General features: G+C 52.0%; 2 protein-coding genes and 1 long non-coding RNA gene across 6 annotated transcripts in view; 1 reads left to right on the forward strand and 2 right to left on the reverse strand.

Annotated features, from left to right (window-relative positions):
- Positions 1-620: 620 nt before the first annotated feature.
- On the reverse strand, positions 621-11,652 carry PLA2G12B (phospholipase A2 group XIIB). Of its 2 annotated transcripts, none has more exons than XM_071564160.1 (4): positions 11,414-11,652; positions 6,325-6,401; positions 5,058-5,223; positions 621-2,346 (listed from the first exon to the last, which is right to left on the reverse strand). In XM_071564160.1, exons 1-4 carry the CDS (start codon positions 11,637-11,639, stop codon positions 2,228-2,230), a joined length of 588 nt encoding a protein of 195 aa, XP_071420261.1. In that variant the 5' UTR covers positions 11,640-11,652; the 3' UTR covers positions 621-2,227. The 2 variants fall into 2 exon arrangements, with proteins under 2 accessions (XP_071420261.1, XP_071420260.1); XM_071564159.1 differs by having other exon boundaries at positions 6,313-6,401.
- LOC139675923 (uncharacterized) lies at positions 9,275-12,707 on the forward strand. Its single transcript, XR_011698561.1, has 3 exons — positions 9,275-9,347; positions 9,732-9,868; positions 12,633-12,707. It is a non-coding gene; the product is annotated as an uncharacterized lncRNA (long non-coding RNA).
- A 3,951-nt stretch (positions 12,708-16,658) lies between these two features.
- Positions 16,659-25,759, reverse strand: part of P4HA1 (prolyl 4-hydroxylase subunit alpha 1) — a 28,752-nt gene continuing 19,651 nt past the window's right edge. For 2 of the 3 annotated variants that reach the window (XM_071564360.1, XM_071564361.1), the window contains exons 10-15: positions 23,162-23,261; positions 22,237-22,290; positions 20,827-20,892; positions 20,299-20,367; positions 19,596-19,692; positions 16,659-19,140 (exon numbers count right to left, since the gene is read on the reverse strand). In XM_071564360.1, the coding sequence (XP_071420461.1) occupies positions 19,070-19,140; positions 19,596-19,692; positions 20,299-20,367; positions 20,827-20,892; positions 22,237-22,290; positions 23,162-23,261 (457 nt within the window). In that variant the 3' untranslated portion in view covers positions 16,659-19,069. Of the gene's footprint in view, positions 19,141-19,595; positions 19,693-20,298; positions 20,368-20,826; positions 20,893-22,121; positions 22,176-22,236; positions 22,291-23,161; positions 23,262-25,759 lie in introns of all 3 variants that reach the window. The other variant, XM_071564362.1, reaches the window with a different exon arrangement.

Here is a 25,759-nt window from a genome sequence, read left to right on the forward strand (position 1 = left end):
GGAAGGACACATTGGCTGAATGGGCTGAAATCAGAAGGAGTTGGGAATAAAATCCTGCCAAGACATAAAGTCCATGAGAAGCCACAGGATGAGCAGTGTCATCTTCCTGTCCAGAGCAGGGTGAAAGTGAGGGTGAACCCAGAGTTTGTGCATCAACCCAGAGAATCCCATGCTCAGCTCCTTCCAGGGCCATACACCACTGGACAGCAGCGTGGAGGGGAAGTAATTTTTAGTTTTAATGAAGTTTTATTGTAGTTCATGCACTGGTTTCTCCTATGCAGGATTATCTGGTGGTTTCCTTGAGTCACTACCACCTCCTGGAGGTTCAGAAGTTTCCTTGTAGAGCTGCTGGTGGGGTTTCTCAGATTACCACAGGCTAAAATGCACTCATTCAGCAGCTGTCCTGTGTGCAGCAGGCTGTAGGGTTTGGGGATGAATAGTGGTCTGAAAGAATGAAGAAATTGTGATTTATGTTACTGGTGTCTCCAACCCATCAGTGTCTGGATAGGGACATTTTGTCCAGAATCCTTTGATTTCTCCAGTGTATGTCATCAGCAGTTGCTTGCCTTTGATATCACTTGAACTATAAAATATTTTAAGACATTTACCAGGCAGTTGGCTTTTGAGTGTAGACAATACAGACATTTTAATTTCTTTGTCATTTAATCATAAGAGTATTTCACATTTAAACAGGCAACAGGCACCATTTCACAACAAAATACAAAGTTTGGGAAGTGTCTGGAATGAGGAATGTTTCCTTCCCATCCCTGGCCAAAACCATGTGTTTCTTAGATGGATAATCAAGGCTGTCTGTCCAGACTCGTGCTGTGACAGACACACAGAGCGACGAGCCTTGGCAGTGCAGTATTCCCTCTCCAGAGGCATTAGCCCAGCTGGGAAAGGTCAGTGTAAATTAAGGTCCTCTCTAATGGAAAGCATTAGAGTCACTTCCATTTTCCTGGTCTGGATACCAGTGGGCTCCTATTTCAGCCTGTTTGGGGCCAGTTGAACATCTTACTTCTGTTCTTTGCAAAGCAAAGGTGACTGGCCAGAACAGGAGTACGAGGCTTAAATAATTCATAGCTCCTGCACATATTTAAACCCAAACTGGAAGAAAAGTAACTAAGACAGACTCTTTCCACTCTGGTTAAATCACCCTTCTGCAGCCTTAACTTCTCCATGGCAGATGGAAGAACATAATCATAAATATGTTTGCAGAAGCCGCTGAAATATTTACGTGGCACGGCACAAGCGCCCAGAAACAACTTCCTTTCAACCAGAAACCCAGCTGAAAGCTGTCTGCCAATGTTGTGTGTAGATGAAATGCCATAGACCACTTTAAATTCTAATTTTGCATGCAGTAAAAGCTCCCCATAACAGATGGGAGCATTAACCACGTTGTAGAGGAATGGTGTCTGAGGCTGCTGATAGCAGCCCCACAGAGGTAGCACATAAGCCCTGTCATCTGACAGATAAGCCTCCAGAATTTGGAATATCTCATCCAAAAGGCCACTGTGAGCCTCCTGTTTCCCTCATGCAAAAGATGGGAGTGGATACCCAAGCATTTTGTGTAAAAAGAGATCCTAAGGGAAAACCTTTGTTAAATAGTATAGGAGGGAAATAATTAAATAGGTGTGGATGGCACTGCCAAAGAAAAGCAGTTTTGTCTCCTGAGACTGGGGGAGAGGGCTGTGGTTTCACATCTGAGAGGGGGGTGGGCTTTGGTCCCAAATATGAGTTATGCCTTTATCACAAACACCTCAGGTCCTTCTCATGTTTACCAAATCTCTATATGCTTTAAATTGTTTTAGGATCCACCACCTATTTAAACATGCAGGTTGTCAGGGTGTGTAATGATGGGATGGAAATGTCAGGGATGGGTGTCAGCGAAGTACTGAGAGCAAATTTCCCCCTTCAGTCTGTCACCAGTGGTGGAAAAATGTAAATGGCACGTCCATGGACTGGGAATTTCACAAGGGCTGCAGAAACTTAATGCCTTGCACTGCAAATTAGAGAGTTCTTGCCTCCCCATATCAGTCTGTAGAGAAAACTGGCATTGGAACTGTCCGGCTGATGGACTTGGAAAGGGGCAGCAGGGCCGTTGGGTCTCAGCTGTGGTGGCAGCAGGCACAGCTGCCCGTGTGCCCAGGCTGTCCCCGCTGTGCCCACTGGGGTGGGTGCCTTGAAGTCTCTGTGTGCAGGGGGCCCTTGGCACAGCTGCTCTTCCTCACAGCTCATCCCGCTCCTCCTCGCTGCAGACGCAGGCGCTGCGCTGGCTGTTCATGAAGGGCCGGCAGCCCAGCGTCCACACGGCGTTGAACACGGTGTCGGCCACCGACTCGCAGGCTGGGGACAGGGACAGGGCAGCAGGTGAGTGACAGCACCGTGGCACAGGGACAGGGCAGCAGGTGAGTGACAGCACTGCGGGGTGTGGTACTGCCCTGCCCTGAGCTCCGTGGGACAGGGACAGGGGTGGGCAGGTGAGTGACAGCACTGCGGGGTGTGGCAGTGCCCTGCCCTGAGCTCCGTGGGACAGGGACAGGGCAGCAGGTGAGTGACAGCACCGTGGCCCAGGGACAGAGCAGCAGGTGAGTGACAGCACCGTGGGACAGGGTCAGGGCAGCAGGTGAGTGACAGCACTGCGGGGTGTGGCAGTGCCCTGCCCTGAGCTCCCTGGGACAGGGACAGGGCAGCAGGTGAGTGACAGCACCACGGGGTGTGGCACTGCCCTGCCCTGAGCTCCCTGGGACAGGGACAGGGGTGGGCAGTGGGACAGGGATGGGGCCGGCAGGTGAGTGACAGCACCACGGGGTGTGGCACTGCCCTGCCCTGAGCTCCCTGGGACAGGGCAGCAGGTGAGTGACAGCACCACGGGGTGTGGCACTGCCCTGCCCTGAGCTCCCTGGGACAGGGACAGGGGTGGGCAGTGGGACAGGGATGGGGCCGGCAGGTGAGTGACAGCACCACGGGGTGTGGCACTGCCCTGCCCTGAGCTCCCTGGGACAGGGCAGCAGGTGAGTGACAGCACCGCGGGGTGTGGCAGTGCCCTACCCTGAGCTCCGTGGGACAGGGACAGGGGTGGGCAGTGGAACAGGGACAGGGCAGCAGGTGAGTGACAGCACTGTGGGGTGTGGCAGTGCCCTGCCCTGAGCTCTGTGGGGTTTGCACTCCAGGGCTGTCATCCTGTCTCTGGGATTTGTTTGTATAAACCCAGAGGTTCCCTTCTGCACACCTGGGGGCTCTTTGCTCCCCAGGGGACACTCGTTCCTCTCCCCTCTCACCCCCTCCTTTGTTGCCTCTCTCAGGTTGAGGCATCACCTGAGGCTCTGCAAACAGCACTGTTTGCCAAGCAGATTTCCCAGGAGACCTCCACATCGCTGTCTTTCCTGGCTCCCTCTGCCCTCAGTTTAGCCCATAGCCACCATTAACCAACCTTTTTGTGCTTTTGGGGAGTTATGATGCCAGCATGACAAATCCTCCTGCAGCTGGAACAGCTGACTGCCAGCCCCTCCTCGTCCCAAACAATAACCCTGAAACCACTTGTCAGTGTATAAATTGGTCCATATTAGGACTTTAGGGTTTACTCACTGGCATAACACTGATTTCTGGGTGTGTAATAAATGTTGGAAAGCCCTGCCTTTGGGACTGTCTTCTCCCATCTCAGCCTCTCCAAGCACCTGGGAGCTCCTGCTCCTTTGGGAGTCTGCTCAGTTGGAGAGGCTGTGGGGAGTCGGTGGGAAAACCAAGGCTTTGTTGAACTGGCACTGCTGCAGCTGGGATGGTTGTGCCCACCCCAAGGGAGTGCAGCTGCTTTCCCTGAGCTCCTGGTGATGCAGTGGAGAGGATCCCAGGTCAGAGCTGGGGTGAGTGTGGAAGGAGGACTGTTTGACAGGGGCTGCTCAGAGCAGCCCTGGGGACAGGGAGCAGCAGGTGTGGAGCACAAGACAAGGGCAGGGGAGGTTCCTTGGAGATACCTGTGCCTCCTGCAGCAACCAGGGATGCTGGAGGAGTCCAGTCCTGCCTGGTGACAGGCAGAAGTGGCTTGGCTCAGCCCAGCAGCGTGGGCTGTGCTCCACCTTAACTCCCTAGGAAGGATCTGTGTTTGCTTTGCTGCTCCAGGCAGGAAGCAAAAAGGAGTGGTCTGAAATATTAGCAGGGGAATTGTGAAGAGATAGGAGGAAGATGGCTGCCTGAGGACCTGGAGATAAGGGTGACCATGAAAGACTGGCTGTACTCAGCCTGTGGCACTTCTATCTCAGTCCGTATCTTTGTTTTCTCTTGCTGATCTGAGCAGTCTTTCCAAACATTTATTTGTGACAAGGTGGGAAGCATCTGCCCTAGTACTGGTGTTACAGACCTCCCATGGGCCCTAATCAGGCTGCACCTTTGGAAAACAAAGGCATATTTAAGGATACCTTGACAGCAGGGCATCAGCAGAGGTTGCCAAACGCAGCCCTTACCAAAGGGCTCTTCTCAGACTTGTAGAATGAGGCTTTTAAAATTAAGCAAAACCAGGGTGGCACTTGAGCTCCTGACACAACATTAGAGTTTTGTTAGCACTTCTCAGCAATCCAGACCTGTCTCCAATGGCTCAGCCACCACCTACACTGTGGTGTGTCCCTGCTGCCATCCTGATCTCTTATCTGGCAACCAGATCCCCAAGAGCCCCGTCCTTGGCTCTCCCAGTTTGTGGCCCTTGGGCACATACAGGTTCAGTGTGTGGCCTTCTGGCTCTGGAAGGTTTTGGTAACCCATGAAGGTGTTTGAACTCTCTGGAAGGGCATCCAAGCTTGGAAGGAATTGCTTCCAGGGTTCTTTTGTTAGTGGGTTTTTTTCCTTTCTACACTGTACTGTTTCCCCAGTGCAAATTACTGTCAGTCTCCAGGTCTTGGGACAGAAGTTGGTGGCAGAGAGGGCTGATCTGTGTTCTCACCCACCCAGGACAAGTGTAGGGCAGATGTGCTGCCCCTACTGCCAGTTTTGCTTCTTCCTTGCCCTCTCCCACGCTCCCTGCCATCTCTGCTTCCCTCCACAGGGAATGCCAGCAGGAAGCTCACCTTGGACCTTGGAGACGAAGCCGAGGCTGCGCTTGAGGTCGGAGCAGATGGAGTGGAGGCACCAGCGGAACTTGGCGTCGCAGCGGTACTTGTTGGCCCCGCAGGTGTCATAACAAACATCCAGCTGGTTGCAGCACTTGGTCATGGCAGGGATGCCCAAATCCAGCTGGGGAGAGAGGAAAGAAGTGTCCCTGGGCTGTGTCCTGGCCGGACTCACGCAGCTGGAACAGGGTAAGGGGCTGCAGGGCCCACGGGGCTACTTTACCACAAGTTACCCCAGGCAGGAGGGAACACATTCTGCTCCCTCACCATCTGAAGGAAGTGGTGGCAGTGGTGCAGGTTCAGTGCAGGATAGGTCACATTCCCTTCTCCCCTCTCTGTCACAGGGAACTAACCTCTGGTAGAGAGGTGAGAAACAGCCCCTCCATGACCGTTTGCTGGTTTTCATTTGCCAGAGCTGATCAGAGAGCTCCAAGTCCTTGTCAGTGGTGGCAAAAGCCCCTTTTCTCTTTCTTCCTTTTCCCAAAATGTGACAAGTCCTGGGTTATGGCCTAGTAAATCTGCCCTAAATGTTTTTAATGCCTTATTTCTCAGAGATGCCCCTGTAAGGCTGAGGACAAACACAGCATGGTCAGGGGAGTTCTGCTCTCTTGGAGCAATGGGATGGAGAGGGCAGAAGGGCTGTCTCCTGGAGACATTGAACTCGTTAGCTTGTTATAAATTATTCCTCTCTTTGGCCTTGCTCATGTAATATTTAGGAGATGAATTGTTCCTTTGTTGCACTGGTGATTGCCTGTGTCAGGAGGAGGTACCCACAAGGTCTGCAGTGAAACAGAGTTTAAGGAACTAAACCTAACATGAAGAATGGGCTGCAAAGAGAGAGGCTTTCAGAGCAGGAATCTGCCTAATTGCTGCAGACTCCATGGGCTGCACGAGCTAAACAGCAATTCCTGCTCTGAGAGCCTTCTGGGAGTTCCTTTCCTGGCGATTCCATATGATTTCATTAATTGCCTTTAAAATCACAAGCAGGTGCAGTGTCAAAGCCTGTGGGTTTAATTCAGTGCTTGGCAGAGGCCAAAAGGCCCAGGAGAGGGTGAAGGGCCAGGAGTGGAGACTGCACTCAGGTATTGCTGTGTGCCCAATGTCACCGAGCTGCCCAGCACTGAACGTGTTCCCGCTGCGTGGCACAGCTCAGCCTCTTCCCTTCCCAGGAGTGTGAGCTGGGAATGGGGGCTGTGGGTGTGGGGGTACATACACTTTCGGGTACCTTGAGCCCCAGAAAGTGGGAGCTACAGCCGTTGGGTTCCTGCGGTTTGTAGTGAGGTCGCGGCATCGGAGCCTTCCCTGGGAAACAAAGCACAGGTGTTAGGAAAGCTGCTCTTCCCAGGAGTAGCACCAAAAAGCAAGGAGTGGCAGGCAGATCCCCTTTGGTGTGCATCCCTAAATGGTTCATTCCTGTCCAGGAATGTGCCCCCTGGGAGTTCTGCACAGCTGGGGTCACCCAGCTGGGTTTTTAACTCCTCCAGGAAGCTGCTGGTTACACCACTAGCTTGGCAAAGGAGTTTCTTTCCATCCTCATTTCCTTCTTGGAGTGTTGGTGTGCTGTGGATCTCCATAAAATTGTGCTTGACCTTGCATGTCTGATCTTGCTCAGGGCAGGTCTTCTTGGTCCATTTTCTGCAGATGGTGATGCACTGCCACGCTTTGCAAATCATTTCTATTCCTTTAATCCCTCCCTCACTCTGCTTTTTAATATGCATAAAGGACCAAGAATTCCCTGTGTGAATAATTATTTACCTAATGCAGAAAAAATCCAGCAAACACTCAGTAGCTTCAGCAGCATTTTAATCATTTTAATCTGATTTTTGAAGGCATGCAGGCTCTCCTGTGTCCCAGCCTTCCTGGGTTTTGTGCACAGCTGACAGAGTGCTCTGGGTGTGAGGGGTGGGTGCTCAGGACTGAGGTGGGAACCATCCCTGTGGAAATGTGGCTGTTCCCTGCCCCATCTCATCCTCTTCCTCTCATCCCCACCTCACCCCTGTTTTCATCTAACCCAACACCCCCTTGATTTGGAGAGGAGGAGTTTCCAGGTTGCTCATGTGCCTTGGCCCCACTGTGCAAGGAGTGTGTTCAAAGGTGGGAGAGGATTCTCCACTGGAGAGGTTGTGAGTTTCTCTGTGCTCTCCCTTGATGTGTGTTCTGGTTGTTTCTGTCCCAGCTGGATTTATAAAAGAGGGATCTCCAATGCAGAGTGGGGTGTTGAGACATTTATCACAGAATATCTGAGTTGGAAGGGACCCACAAGGGTGACCTCCTGGCCCTGCACAGACACCCCAACAATCCCACCTTATGTCCAAACACTCCTGGAGCTCTGGCAGCCTTGGGGTCGTGCCCACTGCCCTGGGGAGCCTGTTCAGTGCCCACCACCCTCTGGGAGAAGAGCCTTTTCCTGAGATCCAACCTGACCCTGCCCTGGCACAGCTCCAGCCCTTCCCTCAGGTCCTGTCACTCTGGGAAAACAGTGTAAGCTGTGTCACTGCTCCAACAAAAACCTGTGTGAGCTGAGCCTTCTCTAAGGCCATCCCATCAAGGGTTAAGTTTCTGCTTCCCTGAGCATTGCTAGAGGATTTATACAGACATAAAATGGATCTAATTCAGCCCTTCAGGCAGGGTTGGGTTCTTTTAAGCTCAATTTCCACTGCTTTTCCCTTGTCAGCATCGATAATTATTTAAGACTCCTGCCCCTTTTTTTGTGTTGAGGTACCTAAAATGCCACTGGTTAATACAACCATAAATCTGCCGTGCTCTTGAGAAGACCTTACAGCCAAATGGCTCCAAAGGTCTTATGTAGGAGTGTTCCCAATTAATTGAACACCTACTCGATTAAAAATTGCCAGGGTGGTTTTGTTCAAATAACAGATTTGCAACAAATAAACACCAAACTGAAATCCTGTCCAGCTGTGAGATGCCAACAGCAAATTTTCCCCTTCCAAGAGAGCCTAGTTATTATTTTGGAAAGGGATGAGAACTGGGACTCGGAATTCAAATGTTCCTGAGCTGAGGTAGGAGGCAAAGTTGAAACTCCTCAATGGGTTTTGCAGGATGGAGTCTAATTTGAATGACTTGCTTGTAATATTGATAGTAAGTGATGTTCCTGCAGCTCTTTGCAAATTCGTGGGACAAGGTGATAAGTCAGAGTAGGGGGGAGACAGTGGGGACATGGAGAGTTCCAACTTCATCATGTAGTGCCAAGCCCCAGGTAACTGTTTCCAGAGCAAACCTTCCACTGAGCTGAATCACAGCTGTTAAAATGCCTTACAAAGTTGCCCTGAGGAAAAAAACCCTCAGGTGAGAATTGTGGTGATCAACAAAACACTGAACTGTCTCCAGGACGAGCCCCTGTAGGAAACCTGCCCCTTCCTCTCTGAAGAAAGAGCTTCATAATTCCTAAGGTGCCCCTTTGTGAACTCTGACACCACAATTAACCTCTCTCCCATGCCTTGTTTTCTGGTTAACAGGAAAACAAAAGCAAATCCGAAATACGACTCTCCAAGAGCATCAGCTCCCTGCTCCTGTTACCACTTATTACTTGCCCATCCTTACAGGCAAGAAAATATATTTCAGGGCACTGCCTTATTGGCACAGCCTTAGAGCTGAAGTTGAGTTTCCCTGATGCATTTGAATACCCCCAGGCTGTTGTGGCTGTTCCCAGAGCCTGGAAAGCAGCCAGCTGGCTGGAGCAGCTGCTGGCCATGCAGGAGGTCCCAGCCACTGCAGTGCTGGGACTTGGGCAGGGGGAATTGAGTATTCCTGCCTGAATAGATGGGCTCGGGGCTTCTGGCAGTTTTGGGTGGTCCATTGTTGTTTCTGTGCCCCAGGCAGGCTTTGAGCAGAGTGCCCCTGCTTAGCACAGCCCTTCAGTGCAGTGCTGGAAAGCCTGGCTTGGAAGGCGCTTTTCCCACAGCCTGGAGCTGCCTCCTTGTCTTAAGCCCTTCAGGAGCAAGTGCTGGGCAAGGCATTGAAGTCCTGCCTGGTCAGAGCTGGAGGAAGCTGCAAGGGCTTTACTCCCAGCTCAGGCTCTTTGTTTCTATGCCCAGAGAGACTTTGCAAGCAGGAGCAGATATTTGCCAGTGAATGCCAATGGAACCCTAATTTCCTGATTTAAGGGAGTAATCCATCAAGTTGTTTGTTTTCAGGCCTCACTAGCTGCTGAAACACGGGGAGGAGAGTCTTAGAGCCAGAACAGCCAAGTGCCATGTGCTCAGCTGAAGATGGATGTGGCAATCACAGGTGAGTCCTGACCTTTACCAGGGCAAAATAAGCTGTTATTGCTATTTCTTGGCTGAAAGGAAAGAAAGTAGAAGGCATCGGTTTTGCTTTGTGCCTGGGGAAAAAGCATTCAGGCCCTGATTCAGCACAAAGGTGGTAAAGGTGGTTTGTGTTTGTTCTGCTGGGCACAGCCTGGATCCCACTGTTTTGGGATCATCCTGGCACCCTCTGCCCTCACAATTTGCAGAGACTGGCACAGACAAATGGTCCTGGAAGGAACCAGCAAGACCCTTGGAGGCACGTGGGCAGTGTTTCAATGTTTCCTCCTTCAGCCAGTGATTAATGAGCTGCTCAGCAGAGGATGAGAACTGGGATAATGATGTGCTTGCTCATTTCCCTTTCTAGGTAAAACACCTCCAGTAAAACACAGGATGCTCTCAGGTTGTGGGAAGGGACTTGTGCTGCTTTCTGGAGATGCTCCTCACAGGGACAGAGCCTGAGCCTCGGGATGTGTCCAAAAGCAATGACTTCTCCAGGATTTGGTGAGTCCTGAGTTGCCCTGAAACCAGCTCTGAATTCCAGCATTGCCTCAGGCACCCTGCAGTCCCAGCTGTTATTCCCACTGCCAGGGGTTTCAGCCTCTGCTTTAAGAGAAGGGCAAGTCCCTTTCTGCTCTGAGTTTGGAGCATGGTGTGGGTCTCTGGGAGGTTGTCACACACAGCCTGGGACTGCCACACTGTGAGCATGGGGACAGGCTGCCTGATGGGCACGTGGCCTCCTCCTGTGGGGTGTGTGGGGGCTGCTTCCTCACCCTCTGGGGACAGATGAGACCCTCCTGAGCTGCTGCACAGCTGGGGGGCCCTGGGCTGGGGGACCAGGGCCACAGTGGGGCTGAGGTGCCTGGCCCCCTCCATTCCATGGGGCTGAGGTGCCTGCCTTGCTGCTCCCTGTTTACTCTTAGCGTGGGGCCTGGGGAGCAGAGCTGGAAGGAGAGGGAGGACTGGTATATACACGTTATTTAGAAACAAACCAAAAATACTCAACAAGTTTCAGACTGATTTTAACCTCCTTGTGGCCCCACTCTGGCTAAACATGGCCCCTCTGCCCCTGACAGGGAGCTTGAGGCATCCCTGCAGCATCTGTTTGTCCCAGCTTGTTGGCTGCTGGCCTGGGAGGGGCAGGAGGTCCGTGGGATGCACACAGGCTGAAAGGGAGCCTGTGGTATCTCCCCCCAGCATGGAGTGTGTCTGTGAAAACTGATGCTCAGGGAAAGGAGAGGGTTGAAATCCAGCTGTGCTCACAAGCATCTTGCCCAGGCAGTCACTGGGGGGAGGGGGGATGCAGCTGGGGGAAAGGGGCTGCCAGGCTGAGGTTACAGAGGACAAGATAGTGCTGTGGGGCAGTTGTAGGAGGCTGGGGACAGGATACAGCCTGTAGGACACCCCCTGGCTTGCTCCCAAGCAGGTTGTTTCAGCAGGTACCCTGCTGGTGGCTGGTGCTGCCTGTGTGTCACTCCACAGCCCTGCAGCTCTGCACACCCTGCTCTGCTCTCCCTGAGACCCCCTTCATCCTGCCCCCAGGGCAAACCAAGCTCTTCCTTTTTGGTCCATCACTCTAAAGTCCAAGGCAAGCGGGAGCTGCCTCATTCCCCCGGGAGTACAAAAGGTTCCTCCTGGTGACAGCAGGTCTGCTCTCTGCCCTCCTCCAGCCCACGGCATTGGCCAGCTCACAACTGCTGAATAAGGACACTCCTAAGGTTGCTGAGATCAGGGCTGCGGGCTCAGCCTCCCCTGCGGGGCCTCTCTGCCCTCCCTGCTGCTCTCCATGGGTCCAGGCAGCCTGGGGACCTGTGTCCCCTCCTGCAAATCCTGCATCCCCTCCTCGTGTCCCCACACAGGGGCTGTGACATCAGGCTGTTCCGGGCAGGGGAAGGGATGAGGGCTCAGTGTCCCCTCCTGGCACGAGCTGAGACGCTGTGACTGTGATGAGCACAGACAGGAGGAGCTGGTTGTGGTCTCGGGGAAGGAAAGCAGGGAGAGGAAAAGAGGAGGAGCAAGGGCGAGGAGAGCAGTAGCGAGTTCACTCACCATAGCGACACCTGTACTGACAAACTCCGTTCTTGCCCCCCAGCAGCTCCAAGAAGGAGTCGAAGTAGCTGTTCACGGTTTCGAAGCCGTCCCGGATGGTGTCGATGCCCCAGTCGGAGTAGGAGGGCTCTGGCTGTGGGGTCTGGGGGCTGCTGTCCTCCCCCGTGCCCTGCCCCGGGCGCAGGGCGAGGCACAGGAGCGCTGCCGGCAGCAGCAGCCGCCGCATGCTGGACTGGGAGCCAGCTGGGCACCCACCCACCCCCTCCCCGGACTTTAAACGCTGCCCGGGGAGCCGGCATGAGGTCACTGCAGTCCCGGAGCAAAGTGCAGTGTGCCGAGATTGGTTCCAAGTTCACCCCGCAGAGGTGTGATTTGCACAATCCCACTGGCCCCGCGGCACCAGCTCCCCAAAAGGGACCTCTCCCGGGGACTGAGGGGCTCTGACTGCCCAGCACCCTTCTCCTACCCTGCAGGGCACTGCCTGGCCCACCTCACTGCCTGCCCAGCCTGCTGGGAGATGGACAGTCTCTCTTTGTCCAGAATTCCTGCTGCTCAGGCAATAGATCAACACACCAAGGAGCAGCCCTTGCCTTTTCCCAAGGCCTCCTGGGCACGTGATGGGGTGGACTGAGACACCCACCCAGCCTGGCTGCTGGGGGGATCGCTCCTGGCCAAGCCTCGGGGATTGCAGAGCCTTGGAGGGGTGGATTGAGCAGCTCTCAGAAGTTTGGGATGACAAACACTGCCTTCAGGGCAATTCCTTGGCATCACCTCTGGCTCCTGAAGGCTGATGTTGCATGGCTGGTTGTTACAGCTCCGGTGTAATGCCATCACTGCCAAATTAAACAGGTGGCATTGGTGACCCTGAGTGAGGAGGGGCTGGCACCCACACCTGAGCCAGAGCAGGGGCTGGTGGGAGAGCTGCTGGTCCTGGCTCTGGTCTGGGCTGGGTCTGCCAGGACCCAGGAGCCTGCTCAGCTGTGGGACAGTTCAGAGAAGTTACTCATTAAAAAGAAACAGATGAACAGAGCAGCAAAAGACAGAACAAACCACTGATGAAGAACAGGGAAGGGAAACGGCATAGGAAGGCTCTGGCTGCTCTCAGAAAACTTTTGGGATGTGTCCCAGCACAGCACTGCCCCTCAGGGGGAGCTGGGCAGCAGGGCTTTTAAAAATACAGCAAAGACAATGCAAATTCTGGCATTTTACTGTTTTGCAGGAGACTCAGCCCCTCTGTGCTGCCTCTTCTGAAGGGTCAGAGCCCCATGGCACTGCCTGTGACTTTCTGCCATGTGTGGGGTGCCCCAGAAATGGGATCAGGAGGAGAGTCCACAGCCAAGCCTTGGCTTCTCAGACAGGTAATTCAGAGAAGTGGGAAGGAGGAGCAGAAAAGGTGGTTGGTCCAACTCCTGTGAAATGCTGTGCAGGGAGAGGCAGCTGCTGCCTTCCTGTTCCCTCTGTTCTGGGGCCCAGCACAGCCTGGGCTGAGTCCCTGCCTGAGGGCACATGTGAGGAGTGGAGGAGGTCCCAGGGGAACCTCAAACCAGCTTTTGGGAAGGGAGGCTGGCAGTGTCCAGGCTGCAGACAAGGAGGGGGAGCACAGTAATGCCTGGTGAGAAATCAGGGTGATGTTTTGGGTTCAGCTGGAGGTGCCAGGTTGCTCCTAGAGAGTCTGTTCCCTGGATCCTGGGAAGCAGCCAGCTCCTGCCTCCAGTGAGCCTTGTGTGATGCCTGTGGCACCCCTGGCACAAAGCAGAGGATGGTGAAGTCAGGATTTCTTTTCTGGAGGGCTCAGGCCTGTCTTGCTGCTCAGACCATGCTGGGGACTGCTGTCAGGTGTGGGTGGAAATGGTCACTGGAATTTGTTGTCAGGGAGCCCCAGTGCAGGGAAGACTGGCCATAACAGCCCCACACTGTGTCTCACAGTGCATGGAGCTGTTGGTGACTCTGCTGGCTCAGTCCCTGCCCTGTGGGCCACTCCAGCTTGCAGTCCCAGTGCTCCCAGCCCTGACCAACAGCCTGGCAGAAATTAATGTCAAAAAGAGCAAACCAGCTATTTAGGAATGGCTTGGAAAATACGTCAAGCCCCTGGGTGTCCATGCTTGGTGCCCTGCTTTTAATGTGGAGCCTTTTAGGCTTGCTGTGGAGGCAATTCCAGAGCACAGCTTTCTTTGTCATCTCTTGGTCCCTGGTGGCTGATCCATGTGGTGCTGAAGGCGGATAGGGAGGGGGAAAATGCCAGAAGGACTGCAGAGGATGCAAACCACAGGGAATGTGGCATGAGCAGGACGTGCAGCCTGGAGGGGGTGGCTCTGGAGCCCGGGCTGTTTGCAAAATCCATTGGAATTAGTTAGGAAAGCTGAACAGGGTGGGGAGGGAGGAGCTGGCAAAGTGCGGATCCTGGGAAAAGAGGAATCAGAAACTTTCCTGCCTATTTGTCCCTTGTCCTGGAGCAAGGGTTTGTGAATAAAAAGCAGTTTAAGTGCTTTGCCAAAACGTGGCAGCCCCTTGGCCCTGCCCCGGGGATGAGCCACTCTCCTTCCTTCCTTCTTTGCTTCCTTCCTTCCCTCCCCTCCCCACTTCAGTCTCCTGAGGCGTTTCCAGTCCAGCTGCAAATAGCTCGGTTGCACCCAGACTGTAAAGTCTGAACACCGGGAAAATGTAGGATTGAGTAAAAATAATGCCCAGAGTTTGCTCGGGAGCTGCTGAGCAGCTGTATCAGAGCACCCTCCTGGCACGGGTGGCCACACCAGGCACCTGCAGGTTGTCTGGCCATGCTGGGACCCACTGCAGTTGTAAATCCCCTCTCCCCGTGTCAGTTTTTCTCTCTTTAAAGATTCAGGGGATACAGATGCTGTTTGCCACGGTGGTGAACTCTGACAACTGGGTTCTGAACTTCATCCTGACCTCGGGATAGGCAGCTCCTGACTCGGTGCATTCATTTCTGCCTCCGTAATGCTTAAATATAGAGCAGCCCCGGGGCTGTGGTGAGTCACACATTCCCAGGGACACCGCCAGGCTGTTGGCAGCTCCTGCCTCGGGACGGGGAGGTGACTACACCCATCCCACTGCTGGGCGCGGGGCCGGTGTCCCCACACCTGCGGGAATGAGCCCCAATCCACAGGGAGCTGCAAAATCCCTCTGGGCTCCATCCGGGGGGAGCTCCAGCTCCTCCCGTGCGTTCCCTTTCCAGAGCATTCAAACTGCCAGAGGTCTGTGCTGTGCCAGGTCCTCCCCTTGGTGTTCTGCTGGGGATGTGGGATTGAGGCACTGAGCTCTTTTCCCGTGGGCTTTGGGATGGCTCAGGGGTTTGCTGGTCGGTGTTCAGCGCGGGGAAGAGGCAGCCTGTGGTTCAGGTCAGTGGGTGATCCGTGGCCACTTCAGGGCTGGTGTGGGAGCCAGATGAGTCACTGCGGATGGGAGCAGAACTGAGCTCTGTGACGAAACACCGAGTCCTGCCGAGGCGGGGCAGAGTCCGGCAGCTGCAGCGGGAGGTGGGTGGTGAAACACTCCTCCCTCAGCAGGGCTGTACTCCTGGGCGGAGTCCAGTCTCTCCAGGAATCCCTGGACAGATCCCCTCAGCCCTGTGCTGTCTTCCCTGTCTGTAGGAGGTGATTCTGCCTCTCTGCCCCCCAGGTGAGACCCACTTGCCTCCAACCATGGGGGCAGCACAGCAAGGACATGGAGCTGCTGGAGAGTCCAGAGTTGGCCCCAGGGTGGGCAGAGGCTGGAGCAGCTGTGCTGGCAGGAAAGGCTGGGAGAGCTGGGATTGTTCATCCTGGAGAAGAGAAAGCTCTGTGGAGACCTTAGAGCCCCTTTCAGTACCTAAAGGGGCTCCAGGAAGGCTGGAGAGAGACTTTGGACAAAGGCCTGGAGTGACAGGATAAGGGGAATGGTCTTAAACTGACAGAGTATGTTTAGGAGATTGTATGGGAAGAAATTCTCCCCTGAGGGTGGGCACAGACTGCCCAGAGAAGCTGTGGCTGCCTCATCCCTGGGAGTGTCCAAGGCCAGGTTGGATGGGGCTTGGAGCAACCTGGGCTGGTGGGAGGTGTCCCTGCCCATGGCAGGGGGTGGAAGATCATCTTTAAGGTCCTTTCCAACCCAAACCATTCTGGGATTTTATGGTACTGTCAGACCCTTGCCTTTACCTCACCCCTGCCCTGTGACATTCACAGGCATTTTTCCCTATCCCTTACCCTTTCCTGCCTTTCCAGCTGCAGCTGCTGTGGTCCCTGCCCTTGTGGGGTTCCTCCTGAGATGCCCCATGGACATGGCTTGGGTGCAGCTGTGCCAGAAGAGCCCCAGGTGCCCAGGTAGGATATTGGGGAGCCCCAGAACCTGAGCTCTGGTTGGGGATAGCACAGGGCTGATCCAAAGCCCTTCCCTTCCTCCATGGGAGGGGGCCAAGGCCTGCCTTGCTGAGCAGGGCATGGCAACAGAATGGCTGGGCATGGAATCCAATCCCTTTCCAAAATAAAGCAACACTGGTGGACTTGGACTCACTTCCTATCCTGTGTGTGCCAAATGTGTGAGCACATCAGCTGTGCCCATGGGTGGTTGGTTCCCCACCTGTGAGCCAAGTGCTCCATCAGCAGCACAAGGCTCCATTCCACAGGCAGAAGGATCAAAGGCTTCTAACCAGCCCTTGCTGTGCCTCTTGCAGAGTCCTGATGGCCACGAATTAAGCTGGAGCCCAGGAGTGGCTGTGGGGTACAAACCACCAAGGTTTTGGTCACAGGAGACTCAGCCTGACCTTCCCACATGTGAGTGCTTGGTCTTCCTATTGTGCTGTTGGAGTCTCTGGTGCTTTCTTTTCCCCTGGAACTATTCAGAGTAAGTGGTTGTTTGACCTCTGGCTTTAGGAAATAGATGTGTCATTGCTGGGAAAGGGTCTCTCAGCAGCTGCCCCTTTGCTGTGCCTGATGGTGTGGTTATTAAACCTCACACCAGCCTCTGCCACACATCCCTGCACTGGGGGACAAAGGCTGAGCCTCACTCCTCCCCCGGAGCAGTTCAGCTCCTTTCCCTGGATTTTTGGCACAAAGAGCTTTCAGCCCAGCGTTATCTGCCCTCCCTTTGTGTGTTCCCCACCGAGACACAAAGCTGTTCAGCAGGAGTCTGTGGGAGGAGCATCTCCTGCACCCCGAGGTGCTGAAGGGCAGCACATGAGCTCAGTTCCCACACATGGTGACACACCCCTGTGTGATCAGCTTCACAGCAGCCACATACGAGGAGAGCTGGATGTGGAGGATTTCTCACTGCTGATGGCAGTGGCTTTTATTTTAAGCCCGTTTTTTTTTTTACATTAAAAATTTTATTACAAAAAAAATGTAACAGTAAGGCAGTTTCTCAGTTGTCAGTCACTGTGAGCCAAACAGCTTTCAATCATCTCTAATACAAAACTAGATTCACACAGGAGCCACACTCGGGATCCAAAAGCCCTTTGAGAAATGATGGGGGTAAGGCAGAAAGCAGCACCAATTTAATCCCTTAGTCAGCACTGGATGCTTGGACACTACTGCAGGGGAGAGGGAGTGTCTGCAGTTTGAAAATATGAAGTGATCCTTGTGTCATAATCTGGAACATTCCTGGAGTGTCTCAGCAGACTGGAGGTTTAGTTTTCAGGTATTTTTTTTAAATCAAGTGAAATTTTCTACTGTTAAAACCAAATTCTTTTTCTTTCCTGAAGAATTGTCTTGGAGTAGTTCACTGCTTTAAAATTTCATGCACCAAACCCCTTTTGCTCCCCAGGCACTGCCTCTGAGAGACCCTCCTTAAAATGCTGTTCATCACTGGAAGGAGTCCCTGGTATTGAGGTAAGGGAGGGAACTGTTGAGCAAAATTCCCCAACTCCAGCTTGTGTTGGGTGAACAGAGATGGGAACAGCAAGCCCAGATGTTGTTTTCCACATCTGTTCATGGTGGCAATTCAGGGGTTTCAGTTTCACTGTGTGGGACTGGCTCCCCTACAAGCATTTATGGATACCCCAAAGGCAAGATGCCCAACCCCACACTGCTCATTGTATCCTTGCAGGGAAGTGGCAGGAGTTACCTGCAGCCATGGAGCTTAAGGAAAAGGTGGGAAGGACAAAGAAGAAAACCATGGATAGGAATGGAGAAGACTCAGGTAGGCAGAAAGGCTATGTGGGGTTTTTTAATGACTACAGTTTAATGCTCAAAGATCTGCTCTGCTTACCCAGTTCTGGGGTGAACTGATCTCGAGCAGCTCCTGCTCTGGTGCAGCAGCTGCTGGGAATGAAGGAGCAGGACAGATGTGAGACTCTTACTTGTGTTCTGAGGGGCTGGGTGGACTTGGCCTCCCCTGTGCCACAAGCACAGGCAAAATGCAGGAAGGAGCAGGGCTAAGGCTGAACAGTTCTGTGGGTCCCATTGCTACCAGGCTCAGTAGGAATTAACTATATATTTTCCAGCAAAGACCTTAAAGTGTCTTCTGCTCCTCCAACTATAGTACCTTCAACTGCATTCCCAGCATTCCAGAGGTATTTCTAACATGTTAACAATTGGTTTTGTTTACATTTTGTCTCTGTTTTCAAGACTTTTATTGAGGCAGAAAACCCAATAAACCAAAATTGGAATTTTTTCCTTGGTGAAGACTTCAGGCTTGACCCCTAATCAGTAAAACCATCATCATCCAGAAAATTGGACTGTTTAGGCAGAGTCAGGTGCAGCTCCCTTTGATTTCTGTCCTCATGCTAGTGGAGTATTTGGGTATTTTGCTAAAAATCCTGCTGCAGAAGGGAAAGGGCTCGTGGACCTGCAACTAAAAAAGGTTCAGGACTATAAATAGGGTGACAGTTTCTCAGGAAACCTCGAGAGCTGTGAGGGGGACGAGGACTCTGTGTCACCTCAGCACCTGAAGGCTCTTCACCAGTTTGAAATTCCAGTGTCCTAAGGCACGACTGTTTGGATCAGTGAGGAGGGGACTGTCCCCATCCCCAGGAGCAGGGGAAGAGTTGGCTGCTGGGACAGAACAAAGGCAGCATTTGTTCACGTGGACAAACATTCCAGAGGGGGAAGGTGGGCTGGGGGTGCTGTCAGGCTGTGCCTGGGGAACTGCTGGCTTGTGTTGGCAAGGTGAGGAATCAAATTCCACACAGGGGCCAGGAAGGAAGACAGTTTAAAAATTTGGGGCTTTTGTGGAAGTGGAAATACAGGTTAAAACAGGGTAGTAACCTGTTTTCCAGAGAAACACAAAGCACACCTGCAGTTCTCTGGGAAAGCAGGGAGCTGCATGTCTGGGAATTGAGGAACAGGAATGGGTTTAATTCAGCAGTCCTTAGAGGGGAGCCCTCCCGTGAAATCATCCCACCCCTGCGCTGTGAGGAGGAGTCTGGACAACCACTGCTCAGAGGGATGATGGTGACAGGAACACCACACACAACACCACAGTAGTTGTGGCCCTCAGCTGTATTTTGTCCTTTTTTTTTTTTTGGTAACACTCATAAACCTCAATATTTTCTGTTCATGGAACCTCGGAGGGGTATTGGAAGGGAACCAAAAGCACGTTTGTCCTGTCCACAGCTGAACACGGGCACAGGTGGGGACTGAACCTGTGGTGGAGTGTTAGTCAGTTGTAAACTGTTGGAGATGTGCATTTGACACAGACAGACACAGGGACAGCGACGGCTCCGCGTCATTCCAGCTCCGATAAAGTGCACGGCCTCCGGAATTCCTGCCCCCGCTCGTGCAGCCATTTGTTGGATACTGCAAAGACACAAAGGGATCGGGTCACTGCTCTCCTGCTGAAGCTGAATATGCTCCTGGCCAGCTTTTGGTTAAGCACAGGATTATCCTAATTTTCTGAAGGGTTTTAATCATGGAATCACACGATAGTTTGGGTTGGAAGGGACCTTAAAGGTCATCTTGTTCCAACCCCCTGCTGTGCACAAATGGGAAGTTGGTCTAATAAATACAAGAGGGGAGAAAATTTCAAAACTACAAGACTCCTAAAGAGATACAGTATTACATGTATTTTATACATGTAGTGTGCTACCATGTAGAATATATTTAACATATATAGAGAGAGATCAAGTATATCAAGTAAATTAACAGATTTCTTTATAAAGAACTGACTGTCTGGCTGCTCTTTATTCTGTCATGAAGTGCAGAGGCAAAAGGACTCCAAGGCCAGCCCCAGCAGAGCCCAGGGAGGTACTTACCCCACTTGTTCCCCACTAGCACTGGGCAGGCTGCGTGCCGGGTGCTGTAATCGCCTTCTCCGCTCGGGAAGAGGTTGTACCAGAACACAGCTGTCCCCTGGAAGGGCAGGGCAAGCCTCAGCATCCTGCTCAGTACAGCACACACCTGAGCACCACCTTTCTTAAGCATAAAACAGGTAGGTGCATCTGTATTTCAGATTCCTGTAACCTGAAGGCTGTTTTTGATATTCTGGCATTTTCTTCCTTGGGAATGAGTCTCCTTTGAGTTACTGTGTCTGTATATACTTGGCTATTTATTTCTTTTCAAACCCCAGGCCAGTTTCATTCAACCCTGAGCAGTTTTAGAAAACAAGATGACTTACTGAAAACGAGCAGCAGGCCAGCAAAGGTAGACCTTATTTGAGACCCTCTGTGAAGGAACACAACATTCCAGGGAGAATTCCCTCGAGACTAAACCAACTGAGAGATGTGAGTATTTTCAGGATGTGTTTTGGAGCACTTCAATGTTTGCAGAGCCTGCATTAGAAGCAGCCAAGTCCAAACAGGACTGTGGGGCCCTCAGAATCCCCAGCACTGCACAGAACTGAGAGCACCTCTGTGCTGCCACCAACACTGCCCTGATTTTCCCTGGCCAAAAGGTTCACTTTAAAGCTTCCTTCGTGCCTGTGCTGTGTTCTGAGTGGGTGGATAAATCCCTGCTCACCTTCCTGGGCCAAACGCTGGCTCCTACTTCAGGAAAGACCGTGGCTCCCCCTGCTGACACGTCGCTCATCTGAAAGGTGGGGAAAGGCAGCTGAGCAAAGGCAGGTTAGCCCGGGCTGGTACAGCCTCACATTTCACTAAAACAGAACTGGGTCACTGAAGAAGTTTACTTAGACCTCCCTTAATTAAAAAGGCTGAACCCCGTCAGTGCAACCCCAGCCCCGTCCCTCCCACTCCAGAGTTCAGGCTGTAAATACTGATGCAAGACAGAAATGAACAGCCAGGCAAATAATTTTAAGCTGATGCTCAGCTTTGGGGGAAAATCCTCCTTAAAACACAGGGAGGAACCGCAAGGTCTGGGTAAGAAGGCAACCCTGCATGTATTACCCCAAAGTTAGTGGCTGCCTCATTTGCAAGTCACTTCAGTAAAAACTCATAATGAAAAAAAGCAGAATTAAATCTCTCAGCAGTACAGAATATGCAGTGACATGTTTTTGGCACTAGCACAGGACAGAAATGTATCACTTACATAAAACAACCAAGTAGCAATTCTGTTGCCTGTTCCCAGTTCTTTAAAAGCATCTGGCTCGTCTTTCTGTGAACAAAAGCAAGCAGATTCCATCAGCATTTCATTTGGGTTGCTGAGAGAAGCCAATGACACACAGCTGCTGAGCCAGCAGCACACCACAGACTCATGCAGGAGAATTCACTCAGCCCCTCCATTTGGAAGGAGGGGAGAATGCATAGGAGGGAATTATTAATTCAAATGAACCAGGCAGTTCAAAATTCTGTAGGACAGAAGCCCAGACTGCAAACGGGTAAGAACAACTGTACTGTCTGAGTCTGTAAATCCTCTTCCCAGCAAACTCAGTTATTTAATGACACTCATCCCCCTTGCCCTTGTCAGGGAGGGCCTCTCTTAGTCCCAGGGTCCCTGGGGTGCCCCAGGCACGCTCTGCCCCCTCAGGGTGCTCCATCCCCTTTCCTGCTCCAGCCCTTCCCACCCAGCACTGGAGCTGCAGGTGCCAGGCCTGTTCCCCCTGGCCCAGCTGCCACATCCTGCCCCTCTCCCTGCACGCTGGAATTCCAGAGTGCCAGTAAACATCCAGAGGGGCTGTGCAGCTGTTCCTGCAGCTTTCCATGGGAGTCAGGTCTATCCCTGCCTCAGGGCTGTGACACCCTCCCCACCACACTCCACCTCTCCCGGATTCCAGCTGGGAAGGAAGGAGGGAGGAAGCCTCAGTGACAAACCAGGAACTAAGAGCTGTTTATCACTTGACTTACAAGAAGACACCCCATTTTGATACCAAATTTTTGTCACACCTCCATTTCCAGAGCCCACCCCCTGTGACCACTAAAATTCCAGCAATGGTTTCTCCAGGAAGCACTCTCTGCATTCCCAAACAGAACCTGTTCATCACCTGCATGTGCACAGATCCTGACTGAGGGCTGGTGGCCTGGACTGGCAGGGTAAGGTTAATCCAAAGGGGTTAAATCACACAGAATTACGCCCAATAAATGACCAACTGAATTTCATCAGTCCACAATTTCAGCTGGAATAGAAACAGGTGGGGCATTTAAATCAAATTAAAAAAAATAAGGATGGGGAGTAAGACCTCAGCAGGATTTTTCCAGTTCCCTCCTTTTTTCAGGAGTCTGCTTAGAGTCAACAACCTGCACAGGTTCAGCTGGTGGTTTAGAGGGCTTTGTCCACTGACAGGGATTAGAAAAGAGCTACAAAATTTAAGAGACATGGAAGAACAGAGAGTGTGCCCAGCCAGAGGCTTCCCCAGGTGACTAGCTCTCCTCCAGCTCTTTACTTGCCCGTGCAAAGTCAAAGTGGGGTTCATACTGTCCTCCCACTCCATAATTTGCCACCTGAAAAAGAGAAACACAGCTCTTGTGAAGAAGAAAGAGGTGAAGATAGAACAGGACTTACCCTTCCAAAATCAAAATGAGGCTCATACTGGCCCCCTACGCCGTAGTTGGCTACCTACAGTGAGAGGAGAAGCACAGGCTCTAGTGAGGCAGCATTTACCCAGGCACATGTGGCTGCCCCTGCAGCCTTTCCACACAGCAGCTGGAAACACCAAACCCCAGGAAATGACAAGCTCCTGACAGCTCCAGGAGCAGCAAGATGCAGCTCCAGGTAAGGAATCTGGTACTTCCCAGGGCAGAAAAGGATTTTTCCTCTATAGAAATTTTTCAACCTCTCTTCTCTTCAAAACATGTCATGGTGCTTTTACATCATTCAAGTTTAGATCACCATATGTCAATACAGAGGATCCTCTGTCCTTGCCAACTGATTATACAAAATAACCTCAGTGTTCAACCAGATCCTTGGGTGTTTGATCCCCAGGAGTCCTGGCAGAGTGAGCAGCAGCACAGCAGCTTTCAGAGCCCCTCTCTGGGTGTCCTGCTCTCCAGGGACTCACACTCTGCTCAGTCAGTGAAGCAGCTGCTCCTTCAAAGGCCTCAGGCAAATGAATAAAAGCACTTCTAAGTGACCCTGTACTGAAGTTACACCTCCAGCCAGTGTTTCCCCTGTGACAGGGGCACCAGACACGCTGCTGGCCTTCCTTAAGTACCAGTCAAGCTCAACTACCACCCCAGCAGCAAAGCTGGGCCCTGCAGCAGTGAAACTCAGGCTCAGCTGTACAAATAAAAAGGAATTACACATCCACTTCTCCTCAGAGTTATCCCAGTTTCCCTCCAGCACCAGAAAGTCATTTCCCACTGACAGGCTGCTCTGCAAACACACCCTTGTTTCTTCCCCCTGTAAATAAATGAGCTTTTGTGGCCACCTGAGCCACCCACAGTGAAATGCTGGCTGTCATGCACCCCCATCCCACGCTGAGAGTTACCTGCAGCTCCTCTGCTGTGGAGACATCGAGGCCTGTGAGGTCCTGTATCCTGGTGTTGATGCGGGACACGACGGGGCTCTCGTAGCCCGACAGCCACGCACTGTGGGGACAGCGAGGGGGGTGACACTGAGAGCACCCCAGGGCAGTGCTGACAGCCTGACACCCAAGAAATACTGCCACAGTACATGGCCTGAATTTAATGAGCCAGAACACTCAGAGCACTGGGGAAGGGGCTCTGACTGCCCCGGGACTGAAGGAAACCTTCCCAACTGTGAGAATCTGCTTCGAGCTGTTTCCTCAACCAGGCACAAACAGGTTTTGCTCTCACCCCTTCCAAACAGCTTATCCAGGTGACACCTTTTGAATCAACACTTGGCAAAGGAAGAGGTGAGTTCCCTCCTGTGTCTGTAGCCCCTCCATGTGTCACACCCCCAGGCCAGTGCTCTGTGCTCTGCCCCTCACATCACTTACCTGTGCAGTGCTACCACAGACCACCCTGACGACAATTCAATAATGCTTTCAGTTCTTTCCCAAATTCCCCACTGAGCAATTTCTACCACAACAGCCCATTACAAATCTGCTGTTTAGCACGTGCTTCGGGGTACAAAATTATTTTTAAGGGGGAAAAACCCTCAAGCCAACCTATTTTTTTATATATAAATGTGAAAGGTCAGGCCACAGTTCCAAAGGCACCTTTCAAAGTGTTTGCCTCCTACTATATACAGAACTTTCTGGCTAAAATTACTGTGTTTTTCTTTTTTATCACCTGCTCACCCCATGCCTGGTTTTCTGGCTGCTTTACTCATCCCGTGCCACCTTTATTTTACCTGTGCTCTTCTCTGTTTACCTTGCAGCCCCTGCTAGTCATTAATATGGATGATGATGATGATTTAGGGGTCATTTTTCCCCCCTTTTCTGCAGGAAAATGGAGACAGGGAGTTCTGCCTCTTTTCCCAGCAGCTGACTCAGCTTTTGGGCTCACTGGTGGTTCCTGCTGGACAGAAATCCCTGTGCTCTGAGCCCAGCTGGAAACCATCAGTAGCAGCATCACAGTATTTTTGATTAAATGAACTTTCACATCTCTACTAAATTAAGTTTTTCTTCTTTAATTTGCATTAAAAAATCTAAATCCCCAGATCCTTTTCCTGGGAGGAGCAGCAGCATGACACAGGACACGAGGCACTGACACAGGTTACAGAATCTCTACGAGCCAAAGTTTCGATGCCAAATGAACCACAGAGAAAGGAAACCAGACTCCTCAAGGCAGACATGCAGACACAGAGACAGACCCATCCATTTCTGCACAGTTAGTACAAGGAGGGGTTACAGCACATCCTGCTTTGATGTCAGATGGTAGAAGGATGTACATGAAGCTGTACATGAAGCGCTTCCCAAAGCAAACCCCCCGGAGCAGCCGTGCTGGCAGGAACTCACAGGCAACCCCAACCTCACAGTCAGCACACAAAGAGCCCCAACACACCCAGCAGCTCCAGCTGCCTCTGTCCAGTCTGTGCATAAAGGCTTTAGAGGGGAAAATACCAGAGAAAACAACCCAAAGAACGCCAAACCCGAAGCATTCCTGCTCTGTGGGTTATTCAGAGGGGCAGTGAATGCTTTGACAGGCAGGATATGGCAGCCTTTCAGGAAGGGAAATACTGTATGTATCTTAAAAATAAAATTAATTGCCTGAGGATACAAAGGAAGTCTATGAAAGGTGGAGGAACAGGGAACTGAAACCACATTCCAAGTGCCAGCCTGTCTGCTGAGCAGAGCTGGGGGAGGCCTGGAGTGCTGAGGAGTTGTAGGGGATTTAACCCCATCAGTGCCACAAAACCTGCTTTGCCTGGTCCCAGAACATTCCCATCTGTGCCACATTCCCTCCTCTGGCATCTCGGTTGGTCCCTTGCTGACACCCAGTCAGTCTCTGCCTCATTCAGGGCCATTTCTGCACACAGAGGAGGATTTTCCCTGCTCCTGTCTGTTGGAAAAGAGGCAGTTCCCCTCAGCAGAGCCGTAGGAGATGCAGCACTGGCAGTTCCCCTCAGCAGAGCCGTAGGAGATGCAGCACTAACACCCTTCAAGGGTGCTCAGAAACCTTTTTTCCTTTTAATATATGCACAGTTCAGGGTTCAGTGGGTCAGTAAACACACACAGCTCTGCTCCTCCAGGGACATCTGCAGAGAAGCAACTTCACTGCTCAGCTCCACGGGCACTGTGACACCTCCCGGTCCACTGTGGGCAGCAACTTCCCAACAGAAAAGGGACAGCCTTATTTCTGGGAAGTTCCATATACAACTGATTCACTTACAGAAGGAGGTGGCATTTCCTTAATAACTACCACCCCAAATTTGCTGCCCACACAGGTTTAGTGTTTTGCTGACCCATTTGGCTTTGTAAAGACACCCCTGAACTCAGTATGTAATAAAAAATAAAATACTTTCATTAACATGCTGAATTCACACTGGGGGGGTTGCTTTGCTTCTTCCCCACACCCACAGTTTATACATTCCTTACAAACAGACAGGAATAATCACGTTTCCTCACAGAATTATGGAATGGTTTGGGTGGGAAGGGACCTTAAAGATCATCTCCTTCCAG

The sequence above is a fragment of the Pithys albifrons genome, chromosome 9, assembly GCF_047495875.1.
Source record: "Pithys albifrons albifrons isolate INPA30051 chromosome 9, PitAlb_v1, whole genome shotgun sequence".
NCBI classification, from domain to species: Eukaryota; Metazoa; Chordata; class Aves; order Passeriformes; family Thamnophilidae; genus Pithys; species Pithys albifrons.

Bases quoted from the DNA above. Each gene is read 5' to 3' on its own strand.
- PLA2G12B (XM_071564159.1), bottom strand. From the start codon at position 11,639: ATGCGGCGGCTGCTGCTGCCGGCAGCGCTCCTGTGCCTCGCCCTGCGC. The intron at 6,402-11,413 runs GTGAGTGAACTC...TTTGTTTCCCAG, and splicing joins TCAGTACAGGTGTCGCTATG to GGAAGGCTCCGATGCCGCGA. The intron at 5,224-6,312 runs GTATGTACCCCC...CTCTCTCCCCAG, and splicing joins GGCTCAAGGTACCCGAAAGT to CTGGATTTGGGCATCCCTGC.